At 41.1% G+C, this 26,125-nt stretch overlaps 1 protein-coding gene across 2 annotated transcripts; it reads left to right on the top strand.

Moving 5' to 3' along the window:
* Positions 1 to 451: 451 nt before the first annotated feature.
* LIN7C (lin-7 homolog C, crumbs cell polarity complex component) lies at positions 452 to 18,168 on the top strand. Of its 2 annotated transcripts, XM_065402991.1 has the most exons (5): positions 452 to 513; positions 11,634 to 11,752; positions 13,197 to 13,268; positions 13,593 to 13,802; positions 17,581 to 18,168. In XM_065402991.1, exons 1-5 carry the CDS (start codon positions 477 to 479, stop codon positions 17,734 to 17,736), a joined length of 594 nt encoding a protein of 197 aa, XP_065259063.1. In that variant the 5' UTR covers positions 452 to 476; the 3' UTR covers positions 17,737 to 18,168. The 2 variants fall into 2 exon arrangements, with proteins under 2 accessions (XP_065259063.1, XP_065259064.1); XM_065402992.1 differs by lacking the exon at positions 13,197 to 13,268.
* The last annotated feature ends 7,957 nt before the right edge of the window (positions 18,169 to 26,125 follow it).

Below are 26,125 nucleotides of genomic sequence, written 5' to 3'. Positions count from 1 at the left end.
CAGAGTACATCACGCACACTGCGCTGGGATTCATGGCACGCGGGGACGTGCCCTAGGCCGAGACACAGCGGTGGCACCGCAGCAACATGCACCGTGTGCCTCCCCCGCCATGCTGCGTTCAGGACACGCACAGGCGGGGATGCGCTCCGTGCTGAGAGCCACTCAGGGCACGCGCGGGGGAGCCACGTGCGAAGCCTTCTGCCCGCCCCGGCGCTGGGATGGATTCCGGGGAGCGGACCCCGCACGGCCGCGGGGCCTGGAGCCGGGGGTGGGGCACCCAAGCCGGAGGAGGCGTGGGGGGGGGGGGGACACGCGGAGTGGACAAAACCACAAGGTCGCGCTAGGGGACCAGCCCCGGGACCCTACCCTGCAGGCAGCCCAGCAGCCCCGCCCCCTAACACCCGCTCCCTCCCCGCGCGCCTTGGCCTTCCGCGCGGCGCGCGTCACTTCCGGGTGCGGGCGCGAGCGAGGAGAAGATGGCGGCGCTAGGGGAGCCTGTGCGGCTGGAAAGAGGTGAGCGCGCAGGAGGTGACGCCGCTCCGGCCCAGTCGCTCCCACTGGCCGGGAGTTGCGTGCGGGTCTCTTCCCGGCTCCCCGCGCTGGGTGCCGGCCCGCTGGCTCCTGACGGGGAGCGGAGCCGGGCAGCGCCGTTGGGCTGGCGCGGTTCGAGGGGGCGGAGCCCTGGGTGGGCCCCTCTCCCCACCGGCCCCCTGGCTGCGGCAGTTTAGTGACACTTCCCCCCGGGAGTGCCAGAGCAACGTCCTCCTCCGCCGCCGCCGCTTCTGCGCTGGCCGGGCGGGGCGAGCCCCGAGGTGCCCGGCGGCCCCAGGGTTTGGGCGCATTGGAGTCTCCCTGTGCGTGGACAGCGGGACCCGTGTTCTCCTGGTTCTCGCTTCAGTGGCCCCTTCACTCTCCGGAGCCGACTCCTCACGGGGCCTTTGAATTTTCCTTGTACATCTTCGAGGCGAGACGTACTGGCTGGGGCAGCAGAAACATTTTAAACGGCTCTTTGAATGTTTAGTCTCTTTCCCCCCAAAAAAACAAAACAAAAGCAAAACACGTCTCTGGGTTCCTCTAAGCATCCCCAAGGCACGAAGTTAATTCCTTCTCATCACGCTGATGAAAACGCATCAGGCATAAACCTCTTTGGAATTCTTAGACCCAGATTTTCCTTTTGTCCTTCATAACTTAAGTGAATGTCTGCAAGTCTCAGTCTGGGAGTTTGGTTTTCAGTGGGAAATTTTTTTAATTTTTTTTCCCCTTTACAATTTTGTTAGAATTTCCCCATCAGCTCCATACTGGACTTGTGTCTTGCTGGATAGTGGTTTGCACACACCTTGTGAGGGATAGCGATAGTAGGAATTTTTCTACATAGAAAACTTCTCAACTTTGAGTTAAACGTGCTAGATTGTCAGAATAGGTGAAAGAGGCAATAAACAAGGAAATAGGCATTTACATAATTTAATAAACTATCTATGCACTTTTAAACTTTAAGTAATTCTCTCGTACCCTCTCCCATCTCCCACTCCCCATCCCCAGTTCATATTATTTCCACTCATCCTGACCAACCAGGCTAGGATTCAACCTGAGCACTGCAGCACCTGATTTATAGGCACCCTGTTGTTAAGTGGAATTAGGTGCCTAGGCCTATACAGTACATGGGGAGAGTTAAATACCTAAGGCTATGTCTACACTATCACTTTTGTCAGTATAATTTATGTTGCTCGGGTGTGAAAAAAACACCCCTGAGCAACATAAGTTACACTGCTAGAAGCGCCAGTGTGGACAGTGCTATGTTAGGGAGAGAGCTTCCCCCCCAACATAGCTATTGCCACTCATTGGAGTGGTTTAATTATGTCAGTGGGAGAGCACTCTCCTGTCAACATAGGGTACGTCTACACTTACCTCCGGGTCCGACGGCAGGCAATCGATGTTCTTGGATCGATCCCGGAAGTGCTCGCCGTCGACGCCGGTACTCCAGCTCGGCGAGAGGAGTACGCGGCATCGACGGGGGAGCCTGCCTGCCGCGTCTGGACCCGCGGTAAGTTCGGACTAAGGTACTTCGAATTCAGCTACGTTATTAACGTAGTTGAATTTGCGTACCTTAGTCCGAAGTGGGGGCTTAGTGGGGACCAGGCCTAAGTGTGGATCATAGAAGCCTGTAAGCTTATCGGGGGAAGGAGGTGGTGCTGCTGCTGCCTGTACTCCACCTTATACTAATAGTCCAGTGCTTAGAGCACTCACCCAGGATGTGGGTTACCTGGTTCAAAGCCCCAAGTCAGCACAGGCTTGACCCCATTTCTTCTAACTCACGTGAGTACCCCAACCACTGGGCTATGGTGGATTCTGGGGTGAGACTCTCTATCTCTTCTGTTGAAGCTGTTCCACTTTGTAGAAAATACTTAAATAGCCATTGGGTCAACAAGAGAGAGACACTGTGTGAGAGACTTTGTAGCCTAATGGTTAGGGTACTCACCTGAAATGAGAGACGTTCAAGTCCCTTCTCTAATGACTATTTTCAGTCTAGCACCATGTCTCTCACACCAATACAAAATCCTGTACAGATACAGTGCAGTTTTTGAAAGTCACATTAAGTCTATCCATTAATATGTTCAGAATCAGTGGTTGGCATTAGGCTGAATATTGATTGTTTGGGATGCAGTGGGATTTGGGTGATGGAAAGGAGGTAGTTAAAGTTGAGAAAAGGAAATGAGGGGGAGTGTGGATAACTTAACAGCCTATTTCATTGCTTTTTACTAGTGTGCATTTATGAGATACACAGTCCTAACTTAAAGTTAATATATTTGTGTGACTGCATATATTGTTCAAATATGTTGTCTACCTCAGAATGCAGCTGTTGAAACTTTCTGGTGATTTTCTTCTCTTCTCCCTCCTCCCTGTTCCACAAATAAATCATTTGTAGTGTGAGGGGAAAGGTCTGTAAATAGAGATATATGTAAGTTGCTTTCTATGCCACAGCTCTGCAGTCTCTCTCTCCTTCCCCCCCCCCCCCCCCTTGCTAATTAGAGCAGCTGCTTTGGCAGTGGGATTAGCTGCTCTTGGTAAAACCTGGGGCAGCATCCTCCTCCACCTCATTACCCTGTCGTGCTTTATCCATGAAAACAAATCTGTGCAGAGTTACCTAGTAGGAATCAGTGGAACAAACGAACTATTTTATGTTTTCTTGCATGTTGGTCTTGCCTCTTAAGAAAAGAGGGGGAAAAAGAGTACAATATAATAGTGTGTACCTATATGACATACTGAAGGGCAGCACTATTTGCAGAAATAACTAACCTCTGTTAATTGTGGTAGTGTTGACTTTGGATAATTAAATGATATCATTATCAGGCTAAGGATAAACTGATCACAGAGAGTTGGTAAGTAACCTAGGAAATGAGGGGAAATGTTTAAAAACTTTACAACACATGTACTAGCAACGGGACTAAATCTGCTAAACAGAGGCACATATTAGAGAGACAAGGTGGGTGAGGGAATATGTTTTATTGGATCAACTTCTGTTGGTGAGAGCGACAAGCTTCGGGACCTGAAAAAGAGCTGTGAAAGCTCAAAAGCGCATCTCTCTCAGCAACAGAAGTTGGTCCAAAAAAAGATATTTTCTCACCCACCTTGTCTCTCTAATATCCTGGGACCAACATGGCTACAATACTGCATACAGAGTCAAATATGGAAGAAATCTCTTCTCTCTTGCTTGAATCACAACCAACACCCTTTTTAGCAATTTCACTGGAAGCCAACGATGAGAGACTATCCTCTCACACCTTGAGGTTATCTTTTAGAGTGGAGGCACTAGTAGAATTACGTAGAGAACCTTGCACTGCTACTGTCTTTAATATACCTCTGCTCTAGTTAACTTGCCTCCAGGGTTTTCAGTCACTCTAGTGCCTCCCACAGTCAACAGAAATTCACTTTTAAAGTGCATGTGATTAATCAGAAAATCTGCTTGCTGCAAATAAAATCCATCCTTTAATAGTGTGTTGTGGGTTTGGTGTCACATTGGTTTTGTTACATTATTTTAATTTACTGTTTTTAATGGTGTTATCTCCAAGCGTGTGAGGTTTTTTCCTTGAAGCCCCTCTTGAGTCAATTCAGTATCCAATTTAGTCTCTTGTTGTTTTGAATAAGGCCAAATTGGGGCATACCTAGTGTGGCAGTGCAAGGGGACACAAAGTGCCCAGTTAACCACATCATAGGTAGCAGTGCAGGAAGGCTCCATAGAACTGTTGTATCTCCCCCACCGCCTCAGCCTCATGCAGGTGGGTGGGAGTGAATGGGGAAGGATCTGAGCGGAGGAGACATAGCTGCACTGGGGAAGGCATGTTGTTCCAGTTATAGACCTAGCTCAGTTTACTCCCTCTTCAGAGCACCAGGAGAACCTGGAGAGAGATTGGGACTGAGGCCTTGTCTATACACATGTTGTACTGCATTAACCGTATTAGTATGAAAAAAGATGTGCCAGCACGAAAGTGCTTATATTGGAATATCAGCATCCACCCTCTGGATACCAGTTACACCTGTATAACTATTTTTGTTTTAAAAAAAATCACACTCCCTAACTGGCCAAAAGGGCCAATGCAATCTTTGCATGCATAAACATGGGAATCTCAAGTAGGAATAGAGAGGTTGTTTTACTCCCTATTTGGCACTGCTGTGACCCATGCTGGAATCTTGTGTCCAATTCTGGTGTCCACAAGTCTAGAATGATGATGTTAAACTGGAGAGGATTCAGAGAAGAGCCACAAGAATGATTAAAGGATTAGAAAACATGCCTTGTCGTGATGGTTCAAGGAGCTCAATCTATTTAGTTTAACAAAAAGAAAGTTAAGGGGTGACTTGATTAATTTATAAGTAGCTTAACTTTAAGTACCTACCTGGAAAGCTGGAATGTGATGATAGAGGACTCTTCAGTCTAGCTGAGAAAGGTATAAAACGATCCAATGTCTAGAAATTGAAGCTAGACAAATTCATACAAGACATAAGGTATGAATGGTTAAGTGAGGGTAATTAACCATTCAAACAGTTTACCAAGGGTTGTGGATTCTCCATCACTGGCAATTTTCAAATCAAGATAGGCTCTAGGATACGGGTAGTCAATAGGAAGTCTGCGGGCCAAATCTGGACTACCAGATGCTTTTGAATGGACCCCGAAATCTTTTTATTTACTCTTTATCATTATTGTTGTTTTTTATTATTTTTCTCTGGAGTTTGGAACTTGACTATACCTTGATCAAGAAATTTGAACCTTGACAAAAAATAATCAACTTACTCCTGCTCTGGGAATTATTTTGGGGTAGTTCTATGGCCTGTGTTATATAGGAGATGAGACTAGATGATCACAATGGTCCCTTCTGGCCTTAGAATCTGAGTCCATGAAATCATTATAATGGTACAAAATTTATGCATCAACCAGGCTTGAGCTGCTTCTGGAGCAATACAGTTATGTACTGCCCCTTACTCTGTACTTGTGTAAAAGACACACTGGATCTCAAAATTAGTGTCTGAAGGTTCTGAGCATTCTACAGACATAAATTAAATCCTGCTCCACATTATATAACACAGTGTGTGGCATCTCCACTCTTTTGGGGAACTTACAACCAAAATAACATCACATCAGTGCCCTTTACCCTCTGTTGGTTCCCTATTTGCATCCTTAGTTTAATCTTTGAAATGCTCTTTGGGCTGGGGCCAGGGCCCTTCAGAGATTACCTTTTTGTGACTGACCAACACAGTTGCATTCAGAGGGATATGGAAATTGAGTTCCTAGGATGAAATTTCTGGGAGCTGGAGGCAAGGCATTCTCAGTTCCAGCTCCTAGATTGTGGAATACCTTACCAGAGAAGATCCAAACGGTCTAATCTGTCTTCTGAGCTTTTTGCGCAAAAAAAAAAAAAAAAAAAAAAAGCCCTTTCATCAGGTTCCTTTCTTGAATAGTAGAAACTGAAGAATGAAGGGGAGGTGGTCAAACCCTAGCATGATATCTGTTTGGCAAAAAGTTTTTGTTTCAAAATAGAATATTTGGCATCCAGACACTAGTAATCAGAAGATTATAAATGCTTTAGATGGGATGGACAGTTCAGTCTAGTTCAGCATGAAGTGCAAACAATGGAAGACTTACTACAGAAAGGAATGTTAGACTCCACAACACATGTAATAGTACTACTGTTATGGTTATATAATGAAATTATTTATGCAGTGTTTGATTCCGGTGGGAAATGTTTTATTGTGTCAGAGGAACATGTTAACAGATCCTGACTCGATATTGGAAAAAAATTAAACCAAATCAACTTTGCATTTAAAAAAAAAAACGTATTTCTAGGCATTCTAAGACTTGTTTTGCAACATTAAATGTTCACTAAAAGAGCATCACACTGTCTGGAGTGGTTCACGACAGAGTGCCAACCTCAAGGCAGATTCTCAAAAAGCAGGGCAGACACCCCAAATTGGATGTGTGTTCTATAATTAGATAGCTCTGGGGGAATTCTGCGCTACTGCGCAATGCGGAATTTTGCAGAAATTAATGTTGTGCGTGCAGAATTTCCTTCCCCCGCATAGAAATGGGCAGCAGAGATGTTGGCCACCACTAGGGGCCGCTGAACCTGGCATAGCCCAGCTCGCAAATAGAAGACAAAGCCAGGGGGAGGGAACTGAAGGGTTCCCAGCAGCTACAGTTCCAGCATGCCCTGAAGGAAGGAGATGGCAGCGCGCAGGAAACTCTGTGCAAGCCTGGGACCCAGCATCAAGCTGTTTCTCGCTCTGGATCCCTGGTCTTTGTGGGGTAGGGGCTGTGAGTGTCTTGGCTGGGGTGTGTGTGTGGCTGGGCTCTGGGGAGTAGAGGGTGTGAATGTCTGGGCTGGGGGGGGGCTGGAGCTGTCCTTTGGGGCTAAGGGGTGAAAGTGTTGGAGGAGGGGGGATGTGCAGCTGGCCTCTGGAGGGTAGGGAGTGTGAGTGTCTGGGCTGGGGGGGTGAGGGGCATGGCTGGGCTCTGGGGGAGGGAGGGGGCAGAGAAATAGGAACTGGGTTGTCGTAGGGGTTTCTTTAACTCGCTACTCCTGAGGGAACTTTTGTGTGTGTCTGTATTGTTACAGACATTCTTGCTGATAGGTATTTTGAAATAAATTAACAAAATAATTGAAACTGGTGTGATGATGTAGTAGTATTTTGACAAATAAAATTTGCAGAATTTAACTTGTGCACAGAATTTTTTATTTTTTGGTGCACAATTTCCCCAGGAGTAATTAGATTTCACCAACCCAGTAACAAATATGAATCCCTGAAGTGCTGTAACAGTCTTACCATGGAGTCGCAAACAGTCTCCTTGGGCACTCCAGTCTATCTTGTCACCCAGGCAAGCTGGATTTAATGATAGTTGGCATGCACCAAAGATCACAAAAGATTCAGGTTGCTTCCACTCCCCAGAGATGAGTCATTTACCCCAGGTTAATAGGTACCTTATATATCACACCAAAGACAACTGCTTGTAGCCAAACTAAGGATTTATTAACCAGGAAAAAGAAATTAATTATGTACAGGTTAACGCAGGCAAACATATATACACAAATTAGTTACCGTCTGTGGTTTCAAAAGGTGACAGAGTTGTACCAATCTGTCAGCACTGAATGTCTATTAGAGCTAACCCAGGTTGACCATGGGGGATCTCTGCATCTGTTCCCTAGCTCCAGCCCTGTCAGAATTCAAACAGCAAAGAGATGACAAATTTTCTTGTTCACTATCTTTTTTTCCTTCTTCCAGAATTCAAGATGATGGGATGAGCCCTTTTGCACATAGCCTGTGCAGGAACAGTTAGCAAAATTTTGTATTGTGATGTTCCACAATGGCCCATTTAGTTTTGACAGTCCTTCCTGATGGGCAAGAGGAAATATCTTTCATAGGGATTTAGTACTAGGTGATGTTTTTTCTTGTTTGGTGGGTTATGTTCTGAACTATATAGCAAATACTTAAGTATTACCTTATAGCACAGAATACAGACATTATAAGTAGGATTAATACGTTCAGCAATTTACTAGTAGTTCATAAAGTCCAGACAGATAGTTATAAGTCCAATACTCAACTTAACCATACTAACACGCAGGTGAGCTGGACTGGTTTCCAGCAATGACTTTGTCAGTGCTCAGCTGCTGGCATCTGGTCTGCCAGTGTCACAAACTGAATCATCTAACTTTTCAGGTACTCTTTCACACTATGCTGTGTAAGCTTTGTTTGGAAAAAAATGGAGCTATCAGCTGTCCTTAAAAATCAGTTTTATCATTCTCTGCCTAATTTCTCCCTATAACTAAATTCCTTTAAGCCAAAAGTTATTGCATTTGTGGTTGAATGAACAGTTTATAAATAAAGCTGTAATGTACTGTGTGTATATGTAGATTTGCATGAGGAAAAACTTCTGATCTTTGCCCCCCTGTGGTACTTGTAAAACTGGAAGGGTGTATGCGTTCTGTGAAAGCAATCTCAAACTTGTTAAGTGTCTGCTGCCCCTTGAATCTTTTTTCCTTTTCCTATTTATTTTTTTAATTTCACTGTCTTCTCCCATGTAACAATTGTTTTGTGTAGCATCTTGCCCCCAGAAAGGAGAGAGAGCTATTTTTATCTGTCTCTGTCCCTAGTGAATGGTGCTGTATAGCAGCAATAGTCCACAGAATTCATGATAAAACCATCCTTCTGAAACCCTGAAGTAAAAGATGGTTGCAGTCCAGCAGCTCTTCAATCCCATTCAAAGGTCATCATTCCCAGGTCACCCATCTGAGGGTCAGTAACCACTTTATCATGGTTCATTCAGCTGCTGTTCCAGGACCCCGCTCTCCAGGCCTTCTGCCTGAGAGTTCCAAGACCTGCTTCTCTCCCATAAGTCTCGTCCCATAGCCCTGAGTCAGGGCTCCTGCAAAGAACTCCCCACACTGTTCCACTCAGCCAAGCTTCCCTGTCTGAGAGTCATACCCCAGCTCAGGGGATGTTCTGAGCTGAGCTTCCTGCAGCCCTCCACTCAAACTTGCTGCAAGGAGTTCTTCCCACAGTGTTCCAAACACCCAGGCCTCTCTTCTTATGAGTCCTATTCCTGCTCTGAAATCTACTCTCCAGCATCAACTCTTGTTTTGGGCTCAGCTTCTCCTAACCAGGCTGGTGGTTCTTCTTCCTAGGAACCTCTGCACAAGCTCTCCTTTAACTTGGCAGGTTTTCCACAGCTCTGGTCAGTCCTCGCCATCAACTTCTTGCTCTTCTCAATGGCTTTCTACCAGCTCTCCTCTGCCGCTGCTTCTCTTTCCTGGGTCTCTGTTCCTCCTCAGACAGCTCTCACCTGCCCTTCTCTATCTCTCTGTCAGTGCTCTCAGGCAGCTTTGACTTGCCAGCTTTCTCCCCCCCCCCCCCCCTTTTAAGCCCAGTTGAAGTTTGCTGATGAGTCACAGCTTTGGCCCTACTCCCTCTTAAAGGGCTAGTGTCGCCCAATAACAGACTTTAGCTGCTTTCCCTTCCTCTGTCCATACCTGCTTCCTATGAAGTGTTTAAGCTTAGACAGCTGTACTCCCAGTCAGTTGGACCAGAACTCTCCTCAGAAAATCCATAGGTGGTTCCACCAATTAAAATAAGCAGAGCAATGAACTTTGCTTTTTCAGGCAATTGTCCTGTAAGATTCTCTTTGCCACTTCTGACCATGTCTCAGCCTTAACAATGTAGGCAAGTAGTGGGGGAAGCTTGTACAAAGTTGCCTGGCAGGTGAAACTTGTAGCTCTGCTACGCAAGTAATTTCTCCATCTAGCAAAGCCCTGGTGGTTTTTCACAGTTGATCTCAGATCTGCCAGACAAGAGCTCCCATTGCCAATATCTATCATAGATGAGATGGGTGGGTGTGACATACCAGGGTACAATCCAGACTAATGAGCAGTTGTGTTACTCCTGCCCTGCAACCTTGGGTGCCTTACAATGCCTTGGTGAAGTAGCTCTCACCTGGGCCACTCACAAATAGCCTTCTAGCTTGCAAGCCACACCCTGAACATCTACATGTAACTGCAGCCTGCCAACCACACTTGGGTTACACTTTTACTCTCACCAGCCTTGCTTATACTGCAGGGTCACCCCAACATACCCCAGACTCAGATTTCCACCAGAAATCTATGTCCTGTACTGCCCGGCCGTCTCCCAGAGAGTACAAAATATTATAAGTCCATTATTCCTTTAAAGGAATAATATGCACATAACTTGTCACCCCAAATGGCATTACCCGGGCACTTCAGCTTGAACACACTGGATTAGATAAAACAAGTTTATTAACTACTAAGAGAGAGAATACAAGTAATGAGACATAAAAGTCAGAAATGGTTACAAGAAAAATAAAGATAGTAAAACATCTTAATACCTACCTTAACAAGCTATTTCAGATTCAAGCAAAGTTTCTCACTGTGTGCTTTCAGCAGTCTTGCTAACCAAACTCTGTCCAGAGTCCAGCACTGGCTTCCTTTTTCGCTTCAGATACTGTGCATGTCATGGGCAGGGAGACAGAGAGGAGTGCCTTTGGGTACTTGTCCCCCTCCTGAAAAACATTTTCAGCTGGGCACTAGGAGATAGAGAATCTGTGTGGAAGGATGTTCCCTGCTGCTTTTTTTCTCACCCATTTGAGTGTTATTTGTTTCCCTCTCTGACCAATGAGTCTGTTTACTACTTAAATGCAAATTAAGCAGAGTACACATTCCTTTGTTTAGGATAGACCTGTTTGCCAACCTTAGTTTGGGGAGGGTTATGGGGGTTGGAACATGTGTTAATAACATCATACAGGGAAATCTTATAACTTTATATACAATGTTCCACACATATTTTATCAGGATGATACTGACCAGCAAATTATGAGTTTTCAAATGATAACTTACAAGACATGCCTTGTACAAAAATTATTACAATAGTATGTAGGGTGTGAACACGGGTAGATTCTGTCACAGTGGGTAAATATGGATAGAAGGGAGGCATAGAGGCAACAAGACTCAGAGGTTGGTAGGGGCTGTAACTGGGGAGGCAGGTAGAGCCAGGAAGGCAAGGAAGCCAGAAATGCAGGATATGCAGTGACTGGGAAGCTATATTGGCAGTGGGTCTCCCCACTGGTGGAGGGTGGATAAATCATCAGGGTAACCGAAACAGTGTGCACTGTTACCCAGTATACCCATACCAGCCCTTCTACTCATTCTTTTTTTTCTACCCTGTGTAGTCCCCTTCCTCATTCCATGTGTGAATGCTGATATTGATCAATGTTGATTTTAAACAAAGTAGAATGGAGAATGAGACAGGGACCATAAAAAGCACACATTGATGGGGCGTGGAAAGTGGTACAGGCAACTAGGAACGGATTCAAAGGATCAGAGGGAGAAGTAGATTTAACATATGAGGATCCTGAAGATGAGATATGCAAGGAGTCATTGGAGGAGGGAAGGCCTGGATGTTGATGCATTAACTGGTGTCTTCTCAGTGGTATTTAGTGATTGTGTTAAAGGAAACGCATTTAAGCATCCTTAATTCTGACTTACAAAGTGGTGTGTATGTGTGCGCATGAACGCACTAAAAGAACATTCTCTGAGTAAAAGTCAGGTGTTCATCATTATCAATATTCTATCTTTTCCCAGACATCTGCAGAGCTATTGAGTTGCTGGAAAAATTACAGAGGAGTGGAGAAGTACCACCACAAAAACTACAGGCTTTGCAAAGGGTTCTTCAAAGTGAGTTCTGTAATGCTGTGAGAGAGGTAAGTTAACCTGGCATAAACAAATAGCAACCAAAAATACCAGATATATGCCTGCTTCTAACATGTACTGTTGTACCTACTGAGCAGGAACAAAGCTAGCTGTTACAAGAGTTTGTTTTGAATTACTTTTTAATCTGACCTCAAATCTATTATCTGCAAACTTTGGGGCTTAATTCTATATTAAAAAAAAAAGTAGGGAAGGATTTAAAACAAAATGAACAATTGTCTTAACATACTTAGATTTAAATTTTGCCCCAAAGTAACCTAGATAAGAATATATTATCTTAGGTTACAGAAAGCCAAATAACAATTCACACTTTTCTTGGAGAGAGAGTTTGAGGGTCTGACTTTCCTGTCAGCTACAAGCATCTGTACCCTAAAGTGCAAGTGAGAGCTTGTCTTCACTACTAAAAAAAAAAAAAAAGGGGGAGTGGGTGGGGAGGAGGCTGTGTTTTTTATCTCAGGGTAACTAACACGTGATCTATCACAAGGTAAAGACACAGTGAAGACAAGACACTTTTTTTACCACAAGGTAAACTGGCCAGAGTTTGACCTCAGTGAGTAAAACAAAAGACCTTTGCAGTAAAACAAAAGTGTCTTGTCTTCACAGTATTGTTATGAGATAGCTCATGCGCATTAGTTACCCTGAGGTAAAAAATGCATCTTTTTTTAGTAGTGAAGGCAAGCTGTGAGTCAATACAAATCTGACGCTCTTCTGTCTCTGCCTTATGATTAACATTCTGTTCTAGCAGTAATTAGCATCTCCCCAAGGCTCTCACTCCCTTACCTGCACTTGGAATGGTTCTTCCAGTTGTGTGGGCGTGGGTGGGAGTAGCTGCAGATCCAACTATCGCTTTTGGTTTCAGTGATAGCAGTGATATTCACTGTGCTTGAATGGCCCATTCAGTAGACCCAGGGGAAGGTGTGACTTACTGTCTCAGTCCTGTCTCAGGCTATGTTTGTGCTACAACCTATATCTACAAAACTTGTCGTTCAGGGGTGTGAATATTCCACCCTGAGTGACATAAGTTACACTGCCATAAGTGCTCGTGTGCACAGCGCTATATCTGCAGGAGAGCTTCTGCTGCTCGCGAAGCTGGATTTTTTATGCCGATGGGAGAGCTCTCCTGTCAGCGTAGTGCGTCTTCACCAGATGCACTGCAGTGGCGCAGCTGTGTCAGTACAGCTGTGCCATTACAGTGCTTTATGTGTAGACATGGCCTCAGTTAGAGGTGGTTTTCCAATAGGGCAGATTCGTTCTCTTTCAGGCACATACCCTTTCTCTCTCAATTAGGAAATGCAATTTTGAGAGTAGCAGCAGAAGTATTGATCTCTTGTCACACATCTAACACAGTAGATTATTTGTCACACCATCTAAGCAGAAAACCTATCTATTCATTTTTCCCATTAAATTATGTACCTACTAAATAACTTTGTCCTAAAGGTATATGAGCACGTATATGAAACTGTGGACATCAGCAGTAGCCCAGAAGTGAGAGCTAATGCTACAGCAAAGGTAAAAGTCTTACTATAACTAGAATAGAATGTAATAGTTTGTCACAAAAAGGGTGATCTAGATGTCTCCTCCTGATATGACCTGTTAATCTGTAGGTTGTATGAACAAGATCTTTGAAATAACAAGTCTTTCATGACATTTTTATTTAATTCAAAATGCCCCTTAGTTTTCATATTCTGATGTTGGTACCTAGGATACACATTATTTTTACTTCATTGTCTGTCTCAAAAACCTTTTCAAATGCTTACCACCTCTGACTATAAGAGATGGAGACTTTCTAAGATTCTGATTTTAAGAAAAAGTAAATAGTTTTGTTTCTTATAGGCAACAGTTGCTGCATTTGCTGCCAGTGAAGGTCATTCACATCCCAGAGTTGTTGAACTGCCAAAAACAGAAGAAGGTCTTGGATTCAACATTATGGGAGGCAAAGAGCAAAACTCTCCAATCTATATCTCTCGAATTATCCCAGGCGGTATAGCTGATAGACATGGGGGACTGAAACGTGGAGACCAGCTTCTTTCTGTAAACGGAGTGGTAGGAATTGGCTTTAACTTTCAGTTGTAGTAGCTACTTGTGTCCACTTGAGGGTGTATAGAGACTGTAGTCTGCATAAGCCTGGTGCCTTTTTTTAGTGTTGGCAAAGATAGAAATCTCATCCTGCTGATTGCAGTTGATTCATAATTAGCAAGACTAGGATATTGGACAAAAACTTGAGTATGACAAGAGTTCTTGGACTATGCTTTGCTATTGTACATGAATTCACTAAATGGTAATACAAGTATACCATTACCTGAGGCAATATTTCAGAGCATGGGAGGATAAATAAGGCCAAATATTAAGTACTCTATTTTGAAGCAAACTGTTTTATTACCTTATGAAATAGTTTTACAATTACAGATGGGCATAATTTTTTCAACAAATAGTAAATTTGCTGAAAAATCCTTTTTTGGTGCAACCAAAACTATTTGCAAATTGGGGTCAAATTCAGTGAATGGTTTCTGCTGAATAAAAACTGGAAAAAAAAATGTCAAAAGTCAAAATGGTTTGTTTTGAAATTTTTGAAACAAACTGTTGGGAATCAGCCTGTACCATTTCAAAATGTCGTTTTGAACTGACCGAAGAGAGTTTTTTTGCTTTTTCATTTCAGCAAGAAAAACAGGCGGGGGAATCAGTTTTAGTTTGCAATTATTTTTTTGGTTTGGCCACCAAACCTAAAAAGCAATTATTCATTCAGCTCTAGTTACAGTGGTGTTAAAGTGGTTCTGCTACATGTGTCCCTGATGTTGCAGACTTTTAATAATGTGAATTTTTGCATCTTGTAAGGTAAGTACCAAAACCATTCAATCTAAGGCAAGATAATCTGACGGTCCTTTGATGTTGTCATTGTCCTGATAAAAATGCGGCTGGAGACTGAAAACTGAGACAAAGTGCAAGCTATAAAGTAATTTTTGCAGGGACTGTGATTTTTTCACCTAAGTGCTGAGATTTTAAAAACCATTCCTCCAGTTTCTTATAAAAAGGAGCATGTATTTTAAACTCAGTCACTGATTTTTTTTAAATTCAGCATCCATTTAGGCTGAAGATGCATAAAAGGCACAACACATAAAATACCAACCTGTGGCCTTCTGGGTGATGAGGAAAAGGAGACTGCTAAAAGGTTTTAAAATTATTTTGGTGTATATTTTTATAGAACAATTCTTGCTCCTCAGATACTCTCAGACAGCTCTGAGTGAACTACACAAGTTTTGATTGTACTTTCAAAAACTCTTAATTTATATGTACTAGTTAAAATTCAGGCTCTAGTAACTACTTGTACATACCTAACCTTATTTTACAACGTAGGTTTTAATTCAATCCTGTAGTCTGTAACCAGAGCCACTCTTGTGATGCAAAGGAATTGGAGAGCTATTAGATGTCCCCAACATGACTATGCCTGCTAGGGATATCTCCATCTCTTAAGCCACCTGGTTCTGCAGCCCCCAGCATATGGAATGGGAAGGGGTCCTGGCCAAAGTGCTACAGCTGTTCTGTGCTGGTACCATGGTTCCTTGGCATAGCCAGTGTATCTTTATAGAAATTCCCAAGTTGCTCTAAAATATACTGAGACAAGCATAGAACTATAAGTCTCAAGTGGCTTTCTTCTGCCTTCCTCTCCCACAGACACTCCAAAAAAAACCCAACAACCCCCGCTTAGCAGACAGTGGGCATAAATTTAAATATATATTTATAAAAATAAATAAAACTGGGATGTGTTCATGCACATGTAAGGTACATTGGTTTTATGTTACCAATTTTAAATGAAGAAATCTCCTCCTCATACCTCTGAGCACATTCTTAACATCTTAATATATTTAATATGCAACAGACCTGTTTTTAATAACTGTATTCAGAATTAACTTAGTGTCACAGTTTCAGGAGTAACTGCACCTGTATTCCCCCTCCGTGGTCCCTCAAGGGTGCCCAATTCCCATTTCAGATTCCCACCAGTCACCTTTCTTGGATGGAAATTCATGGCTCTCTCCTTTCTGATGGGGAATTTTAGGCTGTACAGCTGCCTGCCTTACACTGTGATATCTCCAGCAAGCTAGTCTGCCTAAGGCCCTGTGCATTGCTTTCTCTCTGAGGACAATGTCAGTGTTGTTTTGCTTTGGGTTTTTTTTGTTTTGTTTTTTGTTAACCAGTGACCACACAACTGTAACAAAGCAAAGTACATTTATTCTTAGGTCAAAAGCATTGCAGAGAAAACATTTAAAAAAGAAACCCAACAATAAATAGTTTTAAACCCCACACTAAACATACTAGGAATTGCTCATCTGTCTTATGGAGCCCCAGTAGACCAAAGTATTTCCAACCTTTCAATCCAAGGATTGCGGTTCCCCTGGATCCAAGTTCCTGCCTGTTTTGTTGAATCAAAAAGAAAACCCCAAGTCAGTTCAAGCTCATCCGTTTATAACAAAAGGCCTTTCTTTGTTTCTTAGTGTCTGGAAAAATGCAGCCTGGATCAATATATGCAAGCCACCCTAGGGATTGGTACTTCTCTGGGACTGTTTACAATCTCAGGAACTGTAGTAATCACCCACCCACCCCCACATTGTTTTTAGTTCCTGAAGGACCTGTGGAAACCCTCTCCTCATAGAGTTGCATATGGTCTCTGGCTCACAATGATACATAAAACAATAATAAATTTAATACAATCTGTTCACCAAAGACACTGCATGTGGCTGCAATATCTGTCACACTTAGCACTAACACGCTTCAGTGTATTGTTGCAAAGGCTTTAATGTTTATGCCTTTGCCAGAACCTAGCTAATAGAGAATATTTTGAAAACTAGACTTTTGTCCATTAAAAGATTTTAATGGTCTTTCCAGAATTTTTATACTAGTAACATTTAGTATATTGTTTACAACAGAATTCAAATATATTTGTATAGACATAGTTTAGAAACTGTAAGCAATCTCACATATTATTTTGCAATTGATTTTTTTTCAAATCTCTTACTGACACCATGTATTCTTACAAGCTTCTCATGCCATTTTTAAAAGAGAACGACTTGTGCATCCAGCTGAATAACAAAAAATGAAAATATCCAAGCACATTTTCTAAATTTGATAGAAGAGAAATAACTTGTTTTTTTTTTTAACTGTTGTCTTTCTTTTTGTAAGTAATTTTATAGTAACGGGGAAACCCTCCAATCAACAGGTACACCACCTGCCTTCTAGCTTCTAATAGCAGCAGTGGGAGGTAGGCTTGGGATAGTAATGTAATTGTTTTGATAACTATAATAAAGTTGGGAGAAATAACTTTTGCTGACTGATGATAAAACATATGATGCCTGGATCTTATAACGGATGCAGTGGTGGGGAGAAGTTGCTAAATACTGTTTGTCTGGAGGGAAATTTTTATAAATTCTATTAAATGTAGACTTTAAAACCTAAAGGACCATGTTTTAAAATGTTTCTCTTATTGTACTTATTGTGTGTGTAAAACATAAACTCTAGTGACTCTCAGTATGTCTGCTTGTTCCCTGTCTCCCATGATAAATTAGTTGCTTGGCACTCATTTCCACATGACTTTTTTTTACGCTAGTTAGAAAAGAAAATGCAAAGTCTGCCATCACCATTTGTTTGGTGACTTGTTGAAGCTTCAGGTCTTCAACTGGGTGATAGCGCCCCTTGCATTACAGTTTCAAACCTGCCATACTTCTAGTTTATTATTATAATGGAATTTTTTTGTGTAACAAAGGAGCTAAAGAATCTTCTGCAACACTTGTGTTCTTTGCTAATGTAGTATTTAATGGTTTATGCTTTACAGAGCGTTGAAGGAGAACACCATGAAAAGGCAGTAGAACTGCTGAAAGCAGCTCAAGGAAAGGTTAAGTTAGTTGTACGTTACACACCAAAGGTCCTGGAAGAGATGGAGTCACGATTTGAAAAAATGAGATCGGCAAAACGCAGGCAACAGAACTAATACTATACACTATAATTTATGGAGAAAATTATATTCAGTTTTACAATTAACAGTTTGATTTGTGACCTAACAACATGAACTGCCCTAAACTATAAAAGATGCTATCCTTTGGAGAAAAAAAAAAAATCTGTTGGCAATTTTATAAATGCCTTCCCTATTAACATCGCTTAGTTCTAAAACACCCAAATACTTCTTGAAAAAATAATTTACATGAGCATTTCTATCCAGTTGTTCTTACAGATCTTTTGCAAATAAAATCTTTAACTGTCAAGACAAATTTATAGACTTTTTTAAAATGCATTTTTAATAAGATGTACTTTACATTTGTAACATTCTTTTTTCTAAAGATTTTCATTTGGCATTATTTTAAAATTGATGAAAGTCATCTTCAAAACATTTTTGTGCTTAATGATTAAAATATCAAAGACTTTTACCTATGAAGTGTCGGAGAATAACAGAGTTTTGGCACTTTTCTTCTTAAAAGCATACTGTACATCAGCTACATAAAGCTAATCATGACTTCTTGTGTAGTTGGTAATAAGTACTGGGTTTTGTAATTTTTGATGAGTGCATTGTTTTTACATATATGCTAGGTCATAACTCACTATGATAAATGTTAACTTGGAAATTTTGTTACCTCTTCTGTAAATAATTTACAATGAACATTCACTTATAAATGATTTTTTAATAATTGACATCTAAAAATCTGGAACAATCATTCCTATAATTTATATTATTTTATACTAATTTTTGAGCAATTAGAGAAAAGTTGTATATTGATTGCAATTCATCTTGATTGTATCCATGTCTATTCATATTCAGAAAAAAGAACAGTATATTTAATGCAATGCAGAAAGAATTTTATATGTATTTCCCTGACTTTTCCAATTCTTGTTTTAAAAGGTATTTGTCCTAACTGGGATTTGAATTTGAACTATTGCAATCCTATAATTTATAGAGATGAGTCACACAGGATTGGGGGTAGTTAATACCTAAATTAATAAAGATTTTCCCTTTTTTGAGACTAAACAGTGGTGTGGGATATCCTGGTTGACAGCTATAGTGACCTGCAAAAGTTAACGAACCTCACAAAATTGTCTGTAAGATTCCAAAAGAAGAAAAATACGGATAACGTATTTTAACAATATTATTAGCTACTTCTAATCTGGAGAAATCTGATTCTTCTGGTTTCTAGTCCAGAATGAGCAGTATCATAATATACCATGAATAGAGAATGTGGTGTTACCTGCTTTGGGGTAGGAACGAGGAAATCTGCAGATCAGATGCCTCCAGATGTGAAGTGGCTAATGACTCCCTCAGTTGTGGTGCAGTGTTATTTTTAAGCACAGTTGAGTCGATTACATGTTTGAACAGCTACATACTTCTTGGAATCTACCAAGTTCTGGATTGTGTCCTTTTTTGTAATGACTTCACCTCTTAGTATACATCTAGAGGTAGCTTGACAGTACACTGGGTGTCTGTTCAATTGAAAGGCAGCTTTAAGTGCATCCTACTGACTGTAAACAAGTTAGTTCTTAGAAGTTTAAACTGAAAAGTGCAGTTTGGAGTGTCTGGCTTATCTCTAATCTGTGTTCACATGGAATAACATGAAGTCAGTTGTAAACTTAATTCCACTGTATGAAAGATGGTAAAAGGTTAATTTTTTTTTAAATGATGGCATGAAGTTTATGCTTAGCTGGCCCAGTGTATAAGTAATAACACTTGCATGGTTGCTACAAGCAAGTTAGAAATGTGAACCCTTTCTGGATGTTTGTAAGCATTGTAAGACTGTAAAGATAGTATTTTAAAGATTTTTGAGAGTAGAGTCTGAAATGGAATATGAATATTTATCAATTAGATGATATTGAGCACTGAATTACATGGTTGAGTATCATTAGCCTGTTTCAGAAGGCTGCTTCTTACTGGTGGGACCATGTTTTGAACTGTATATTTTTATGGAATGATTAATGTTTAAAATATTTAGACCAAAATCAGTAGTTAGGCCAATCATGGAAATGCTTTAATTTAATTGTAAAATAGTAGAGAATTGTTTTTAGAGCTTTATATATAAAAGAGAAGTATGAGTACAAGTAAAGACAGTAATATGTATTATAAAACTCGTATACCTTGTGTTACTGGGTAAAGCAATGTGTTTTGTTACCCTAAAGAAATACTTACTTTAGTGTAGCTAGAGCTGCTATAGGTAAATGCATTAGCATTTCCATTATAAACTATGGCTTTTGAATTCAGTAAATCAACTGTTCCAAAACTCTTTGGGTTGAAGCTTGGCATACATGCTATTGTATGTGTGTGTTGGGGGTTGGGTTAATTAAAAAAACAATTGAAATTACCTGTTTTTTTGTTCTAAAATTGCAATTATTACATTAGCAGTCTGTCCTCTTGCATGGTCTGAAAGCTCTCTAATTTTTAAAGTAAGGATGGGTTAAAAGTCACCAAGAAACTTAAATTCTTTTCTACAACTGAGTAGGTGCAGTGGCTGCACTGTGTTAGTACACAGTCCCTACACATGCAATACTTGGGCATACCATCATGAGTTAAGGACAGATATAATTTCTGTGGATGATGTTATGCACCTGTTGCTGTTAAGAGGCCCTTGATTTTAGGAACACAGAAAATAAAGAGGTGGAATTACACATTTTTGTGTGTAGGTTTTTTTTGCTTCCTCATTTGCTACTCTACTTCCAGTGAACCTTACGAAAGAGTATGTTGTGACTGGCTATTCAAAATCTCACTAGCTGTGGCTGGCAATTCAGAATCACTCATGGAGCTGAGCATATTCATATCAGGTGCATATGGCTATGCAAATTAAAATGCATGTGTGGAAGTTAATCCTATCAAGTTTACATTTTGGTCTGCTCTCTTAACAGCTGATTGGGTTGGGTTTGAGGGTCTCACTTTTTTCCCTTATTTTGCAGTCTGTCTGGAGTTAATAGAAAGACTAGTGAAAAATTCCTGTGATTATGGAGGTACTGCCATCTGTCTCAGATGAGTACCTGAATTGCTATGACTACCTTGTAAGGTCATTATCTTCTTTGATAAAATATGCCTGGCTTGGGATATAACACTTCAGTACTGAACAAAATGCTGATTTTTAGTGTCCAAGCTTATCTATATTAAAAGGATATTGTTTTTTACTAGACTGGATTGTGTATTCAAGTAAATACACAAGTCCTTAATTTTCACTTCTTGTATCGTTGACGTTCTAGCCGTTAATAGAGCAGATAATGTCTTCATATGAACAACAAAATAACATGAATGGGACATAGATTAACACAGTTACAAGGAAAAAATGGGGGAAGATTGCTGAAAGATCAAAAGTATTCTGTAGTCCATTGTACTTCCTGAATAAATATTTCCTTATCACTTTATTCCTGTTGAGTCATGTTTTAGTCATGCAGCCTGTAATCTGAAAAACAGACTTAATAGCTAAAATAGCTTCTCCAAGTCCAACATTTGTGAACTGTCATAACATTCCAGAAGTGGAGTTAAATTAAGTGCTCACTGATCTACCTACCTATCCATTACTATCACAGTGATCCATAATAGAATGTGGACAGGAGATGCTGTTTTAGTTTCCTCTGACCGACCAAGATTAAAAGTAACTTTTCAGTTTAATGTAAATTAGGTTACTATTAAAATAATATTCTAATTCATAGCCAACATTTGGCTTTGGCTGTTCTAGAATAACAAACTCTGAAAGCCTGCCTTTTATGAGACGAATAATTCATATGGAGCTAAATGGGTTCTGTAGTATGTCTTGAAAGCAGCATAAACAGCTTTGTATCTGCTTGAATTCTTGAGCTATTGTGTAATTTCAGTTTTGTCATAGTGGAAAATTCCATTCCCAAATATGATCCATATTCATAAACCATGAGATTTCTAAATGTGACCATACCCCACCTTTAATATACAAAACAAAAAAACAAAACAATTAGCTGTACAAAACACACAGCACCTGATTCAAGGCCCACTGACTTCAGGGGAGATTGGATTACACCCATAACAGATATATTTTCTCTGTAAAAACCTAAATTTGTACACATTAAATTTGAGAATATAACCACAAAATTCAGCGGACCCCTTAGATTGCAATACCCTTATCCTGTTGTGTAGCTTTGCAGAATGCACCCTTATTAAGTAGAATTTTTGTTTAACTCCTAACTAAGCAGAATTCAATCAGTGTCATTCACTATCGCTAGGATAGATTGGTTCCCTGAGAACCAATCTTGGGTTGGCTGGCCTGATTGAGTATTGGTGTAATTCTCTCCCAATTCCAAGATTTGTCAGATGGTCACACCCCACACTTACAAATTTGGAGATCTTTAAAATACTTAATGGACCAAAGTTGTATAGTTAATATTTATTTAAAATGAAAGGACAAGGGACCTCTACAGTGTTTAATGAAAATACTTATTTTTGCCTGAGTTATGTTTAAGATTTGAATTTTTTTAAAAAAAATCTTAATTCAACCCATGCCACAAATACCTCATGGGCATGAGATGCTACAATTTGAGGTAGAACGAGGAGTGCTGAATTCAGGAAGCCTGGGTTTTAGAATCATAGTCCCTGTGTCCCATCCATTGGATGGAGGAACATCATGGATTTCTGTACTATGTCCCTCGGGCATACTGATGCATGTATCGAAGGTAAGCAGTGTATTTTACAATAAAATAATCACTGGCACTTCTGAGCCTGCTGTTAAATGTCTGCTACTGCACACTCATGATAATTTAGCAGTCCAATGAAAGGCTGTCTGAATTGATCATAAACATATTTTAAAGTTATTTTGATTTATACTACTGTAAAACAGCACTCATCCTAGTCTCTGCATGCCCTCGACAATCTTGTAAAATATACAGTTTAAATATTTGACTCCACCCCTTCCTGTACGCTATTTCCTAAACACAGTACTTTGATGAGCAGCAAAATGTAAACAAAACCTAAGCCCTGCAACAGTCCTTTTCCCTCCCTACTGGCCAGATTCTCTCAAATCTTGCTGCCCCTGCAATCCCACGCCCCCACCCCCCCAAAAAAAGGGGGAAGGGGAATATGTATGGGCTTTGCAACTTACCCTGAAGGTCAGCAAACATGGGCTATGAATTCCAAAAGTAAAGTGCTCCACTGGGCAGTGTCTTCCAAAAAGCCCTTTATATATACACCTTTATATACCTGCATAGCTATAGCTGTAAATGTTTGCCATGTAGACAAATCTGGGGTATTAATATAAAAGCAGAAGCAAAGCTGATTTTTTTTCTCAATATTATTGGACTTTCATACTCCTAGTTTCACAAAATCTCACTTTGTAGTGAAATGACTACAACCAGTAGAATGCTGAAAAATTATTTTAACTTTTTTGTGTGTGTTAATTCTCTCCTTTGTTTACACTAACTTTCCTAGTGTTCGCTTTCTCCTCAAACTAGCAAGTTCAGTTTGATAAAGTGGAAGGCAAAGGCATCTGGCCGAAAGGTGTGAGGGCCATAATTTTCTCTCTCTCTGTTAAATTACATGCTAACTCTGGATGTTTTTGTCCATTGTGTCACCTTTATACGTAACCTTAGCTCTCCGCCATGGGTTCTTCCATGTCTTGGTTCCAGCATCTTCCACTTGATGAATTAGACTGGGGAGAGGGGAATGAATTTGCTGAACAATATAGAGCAGGGGTTCTCAAACTGTGGGTTGGGACCCCCTTTGAATGGGGTCGCCAAGGCTGGTTTTGGCCCTAGGCCCCAGCAAGTCTGAAGCCCAAGCCCCATCGCCCAGGTCTCAAACCCAAGCGCAAGCCCCATCGCCCATGGGTAAGGTTATATGCTTCCTGCCCAGGGCAGAACCCTTGGGCTTCAGCTTTGTGCGCCCCCCCCCCCCCCCCCGATCCCTCCGTGTCTGGGCCATGGGACTTGGGCAGGCTTGGTCTTCGTTACCACCAGCTGGGGTTGTGTAGTAATTTTTGTTCGCAGAAGGGGATCACGATGCAATGAAGTTTGAGAACCACTGGTAAAGAGCCTTAACTTGTGTACTCTAAATGGTAAGCAAAACCACCTGTGTGTAGCTCTTATCTAATCATAGTTCAGGTTCTCCTCTGCATGAGCAGTACAGTAGTATGGTCTGAATAAAATCTATTCTGTGTAGGAGATGGGATGGCTGGGGGCTGGTAGTAAGTTACTGAGCCTTTCACCTAGTTCAAGTGGTGGATAAAAGGCTAAGGCTAGTGATATATTATTTTGTTGCGGTAGCACCTAAGAGTCCTAGTTATGGACCCGTACCCCATTGTCCTGTGCACTGTACAAACAGAACAAAGTCAGCCCCCCCCCCCCCCCCCCGCAAAAAAAAAGCTTAAATCTGTGACTAGGGGACCACAGATACCAATATTTGTATTTTTTAGTAAGATGGGTGTTTCTGAGAATGTCAAAAAATAAATGTAGTAAATGAACATGAGATTGTCCCCTTGTGGAGTTTTCCCCCAATCATTTCATCACAGGCCCAATCATTTTCCATCTCACCTCCCCAAAAAATGAATGGGTGTTTTGGGCCCCTCAGCATTCATAGACTGCCTGAGATACAGGCACAAAACCAGTGCTATATTCTTTCCTGCAGTTCTCCCTTCCCTGATAGAGTACAGATTTGGTAGAGCTCTACTAAGTGCTTCTCTGAACAGCCACTCCCTTCAGAGCCCCCTCTCAAGGGTGGTCTGGTGCAGAAGGGAGCCCACAGGAAAGGTAATACCTTCGGAAGCTGTATTGAGCGTCTCAGGGGTTTTTTGGTTGGTTGGTTGGTTTGTTTTGGTTTTTTTTTATGACCAACTTTAGATGTATAGGGGCTGATTTTCAGACATGCTGAACCCCAGAGTTTTCAGAGCTAGTGTTTTCAGTCATCCATGGCAGTTAGAAGCCCAAGTGCCACTGAGTTTCAATGGGAGTAGGACACCAAACTCCCTTACGTACTTTTGAAAATCCCACCTTAAGTGTCTAAAGTTGGCCATTCAGAAACCTCACATTAATAGCCAATTCGAAAAGTTTGAACTTTAATAACTGGTAAATATTGCTGTATTTACACTACTTCACTACAGCAGTTGAATGCAAAAGAGATGGGAAGATGTAGGGCTACACAGCAGATAATGAGGAATTACATACCTATAACTGTAACATTTTAGTATAATGAAAGTGAATGGAGAGCTACTGAAATCTACAATAAGGAAATGAGCCCCTGTGTAGCTACATCAATGTAGTTCCACCATTGTAAACAGCTAATGTAGATACGCAAAGCAGGTCTTACATAAGTACAGCCGCTTTTGGTATGTTACTGGATTAAGTTATAACACTATATTCCACATTGAACCTGGATGGTTTGTCTTTGTTAGGGATTTTCAATGGTGTGACAACATTGATGTAATTACAACGGTGTGAATTTCTTTACTGTAGACGGGCTTAAATAAGGGCAAGATTGTTTAGCCTGCTCTCACAACAGAACCTATTTTAATTAAGAGGTCTTGTCTGTTCACTGAGTTATGCGCTCATTTTCTTCAAAGCTCTGTTTTATGCTATGCTTCTCATCTCTGATACATCGACAGTACAAAAGATTATTCTATATTCTATGAAACCTCTGTATCTCTAGGAATAAGTTTATTCATAGTTTACTAAACTTTTTTAGGTCACATAGGCCATGAGTCATTTTAACCATGATGGTTTTGTTGTTAAGGTAAAATTCACCTCTGTGCACCACTTAGGTTCCATTTTAAATCCTCAAAATAGGGCTTAATTTTCATTTAAGTGCTACATAATCCTGGTGTCAACCCTCTGTGCAGGGGAGAATGTCGCCCGTACAACATTATTTAGATTTTAAATTCTCAGCGCGATTTCACTGTGTTGGCCCTTGAATTGATAAAGTCAAGCCCCAAGGCCTGGTGTCTCCTCCGTGCCCCTGGTGGAGCAGCGCCTATAGCTTACAAACTCGTGCAGGTGAGCCCAGATGCCATAGTCAGTCAGACAACTAATTGACAACTCAAAAGTCCCAGTTGACAAAAGCACCAGGCGTAAAGTCCATAAAGAACTCTATAATGCCCTCAAACGATACCAACCATTTCCCCAATTTTCTGTGCTCTACTCAGTGGAGGAGGTGGACATTGGCATCACCCAAATAAAACCTGGAAAAGCAGCAGGCCTTGATGTCATATTTCCTGAGTTCTTAAAGCATTTGTGTCCAAGAGCGAGGAAATGGCTAGCTACTCTCTTTACAAACATCCACCCCTCAGGGAGAATACTGAAAGAATGGAAAGGAGCAAAAATTATAGCCATTCTCAAACCAGGAAAAGAGGCAGCCAATGCGAAAGGTTATCAACCTCTAGCACTTTTTAGTGGCTGCTATAAGCTACTGG

Source organism: Emys orbicularis, chromosome 4, assembly GCF_028017835.1.
Source record: "Emys orbicularis isolate rEmyOrb1 chromosome 4, rEmyOrb1.hap1, whole genome shotgun sequence".
NCBI lineage: Eukaryota > Metazoa > Chordata > Testudines > Emydidae > Emys > Emys orbicularis.
This window is presented reverse-complemented; position numbering and strand designations above follow the sequence as displayed.

Bases quoted from the DNA above. Each gene is read 5' to 3' on its own strand.
- LIN7C (XM_065402991.1), top strand. From the start codon at position 477: ATGGCGGCGCTAGGGGAGCCTGTGCGGCTGGAAAGAG. The intron at 11,753-13,196 runs GTAAGTTAACCT...TTTGTCCTAAAG, and splicing joins TCTGTAATGCTGTGAGAGAG to GTATATGAGCACGTATATGA. The intron at 13,269-13,592 runs GTAAAAGTCTTA...TGTTTCTTATAG, and splicing joins GAGCTAATGCTACAGCAAAG to GCAACAGTTGCTGCATTTGC.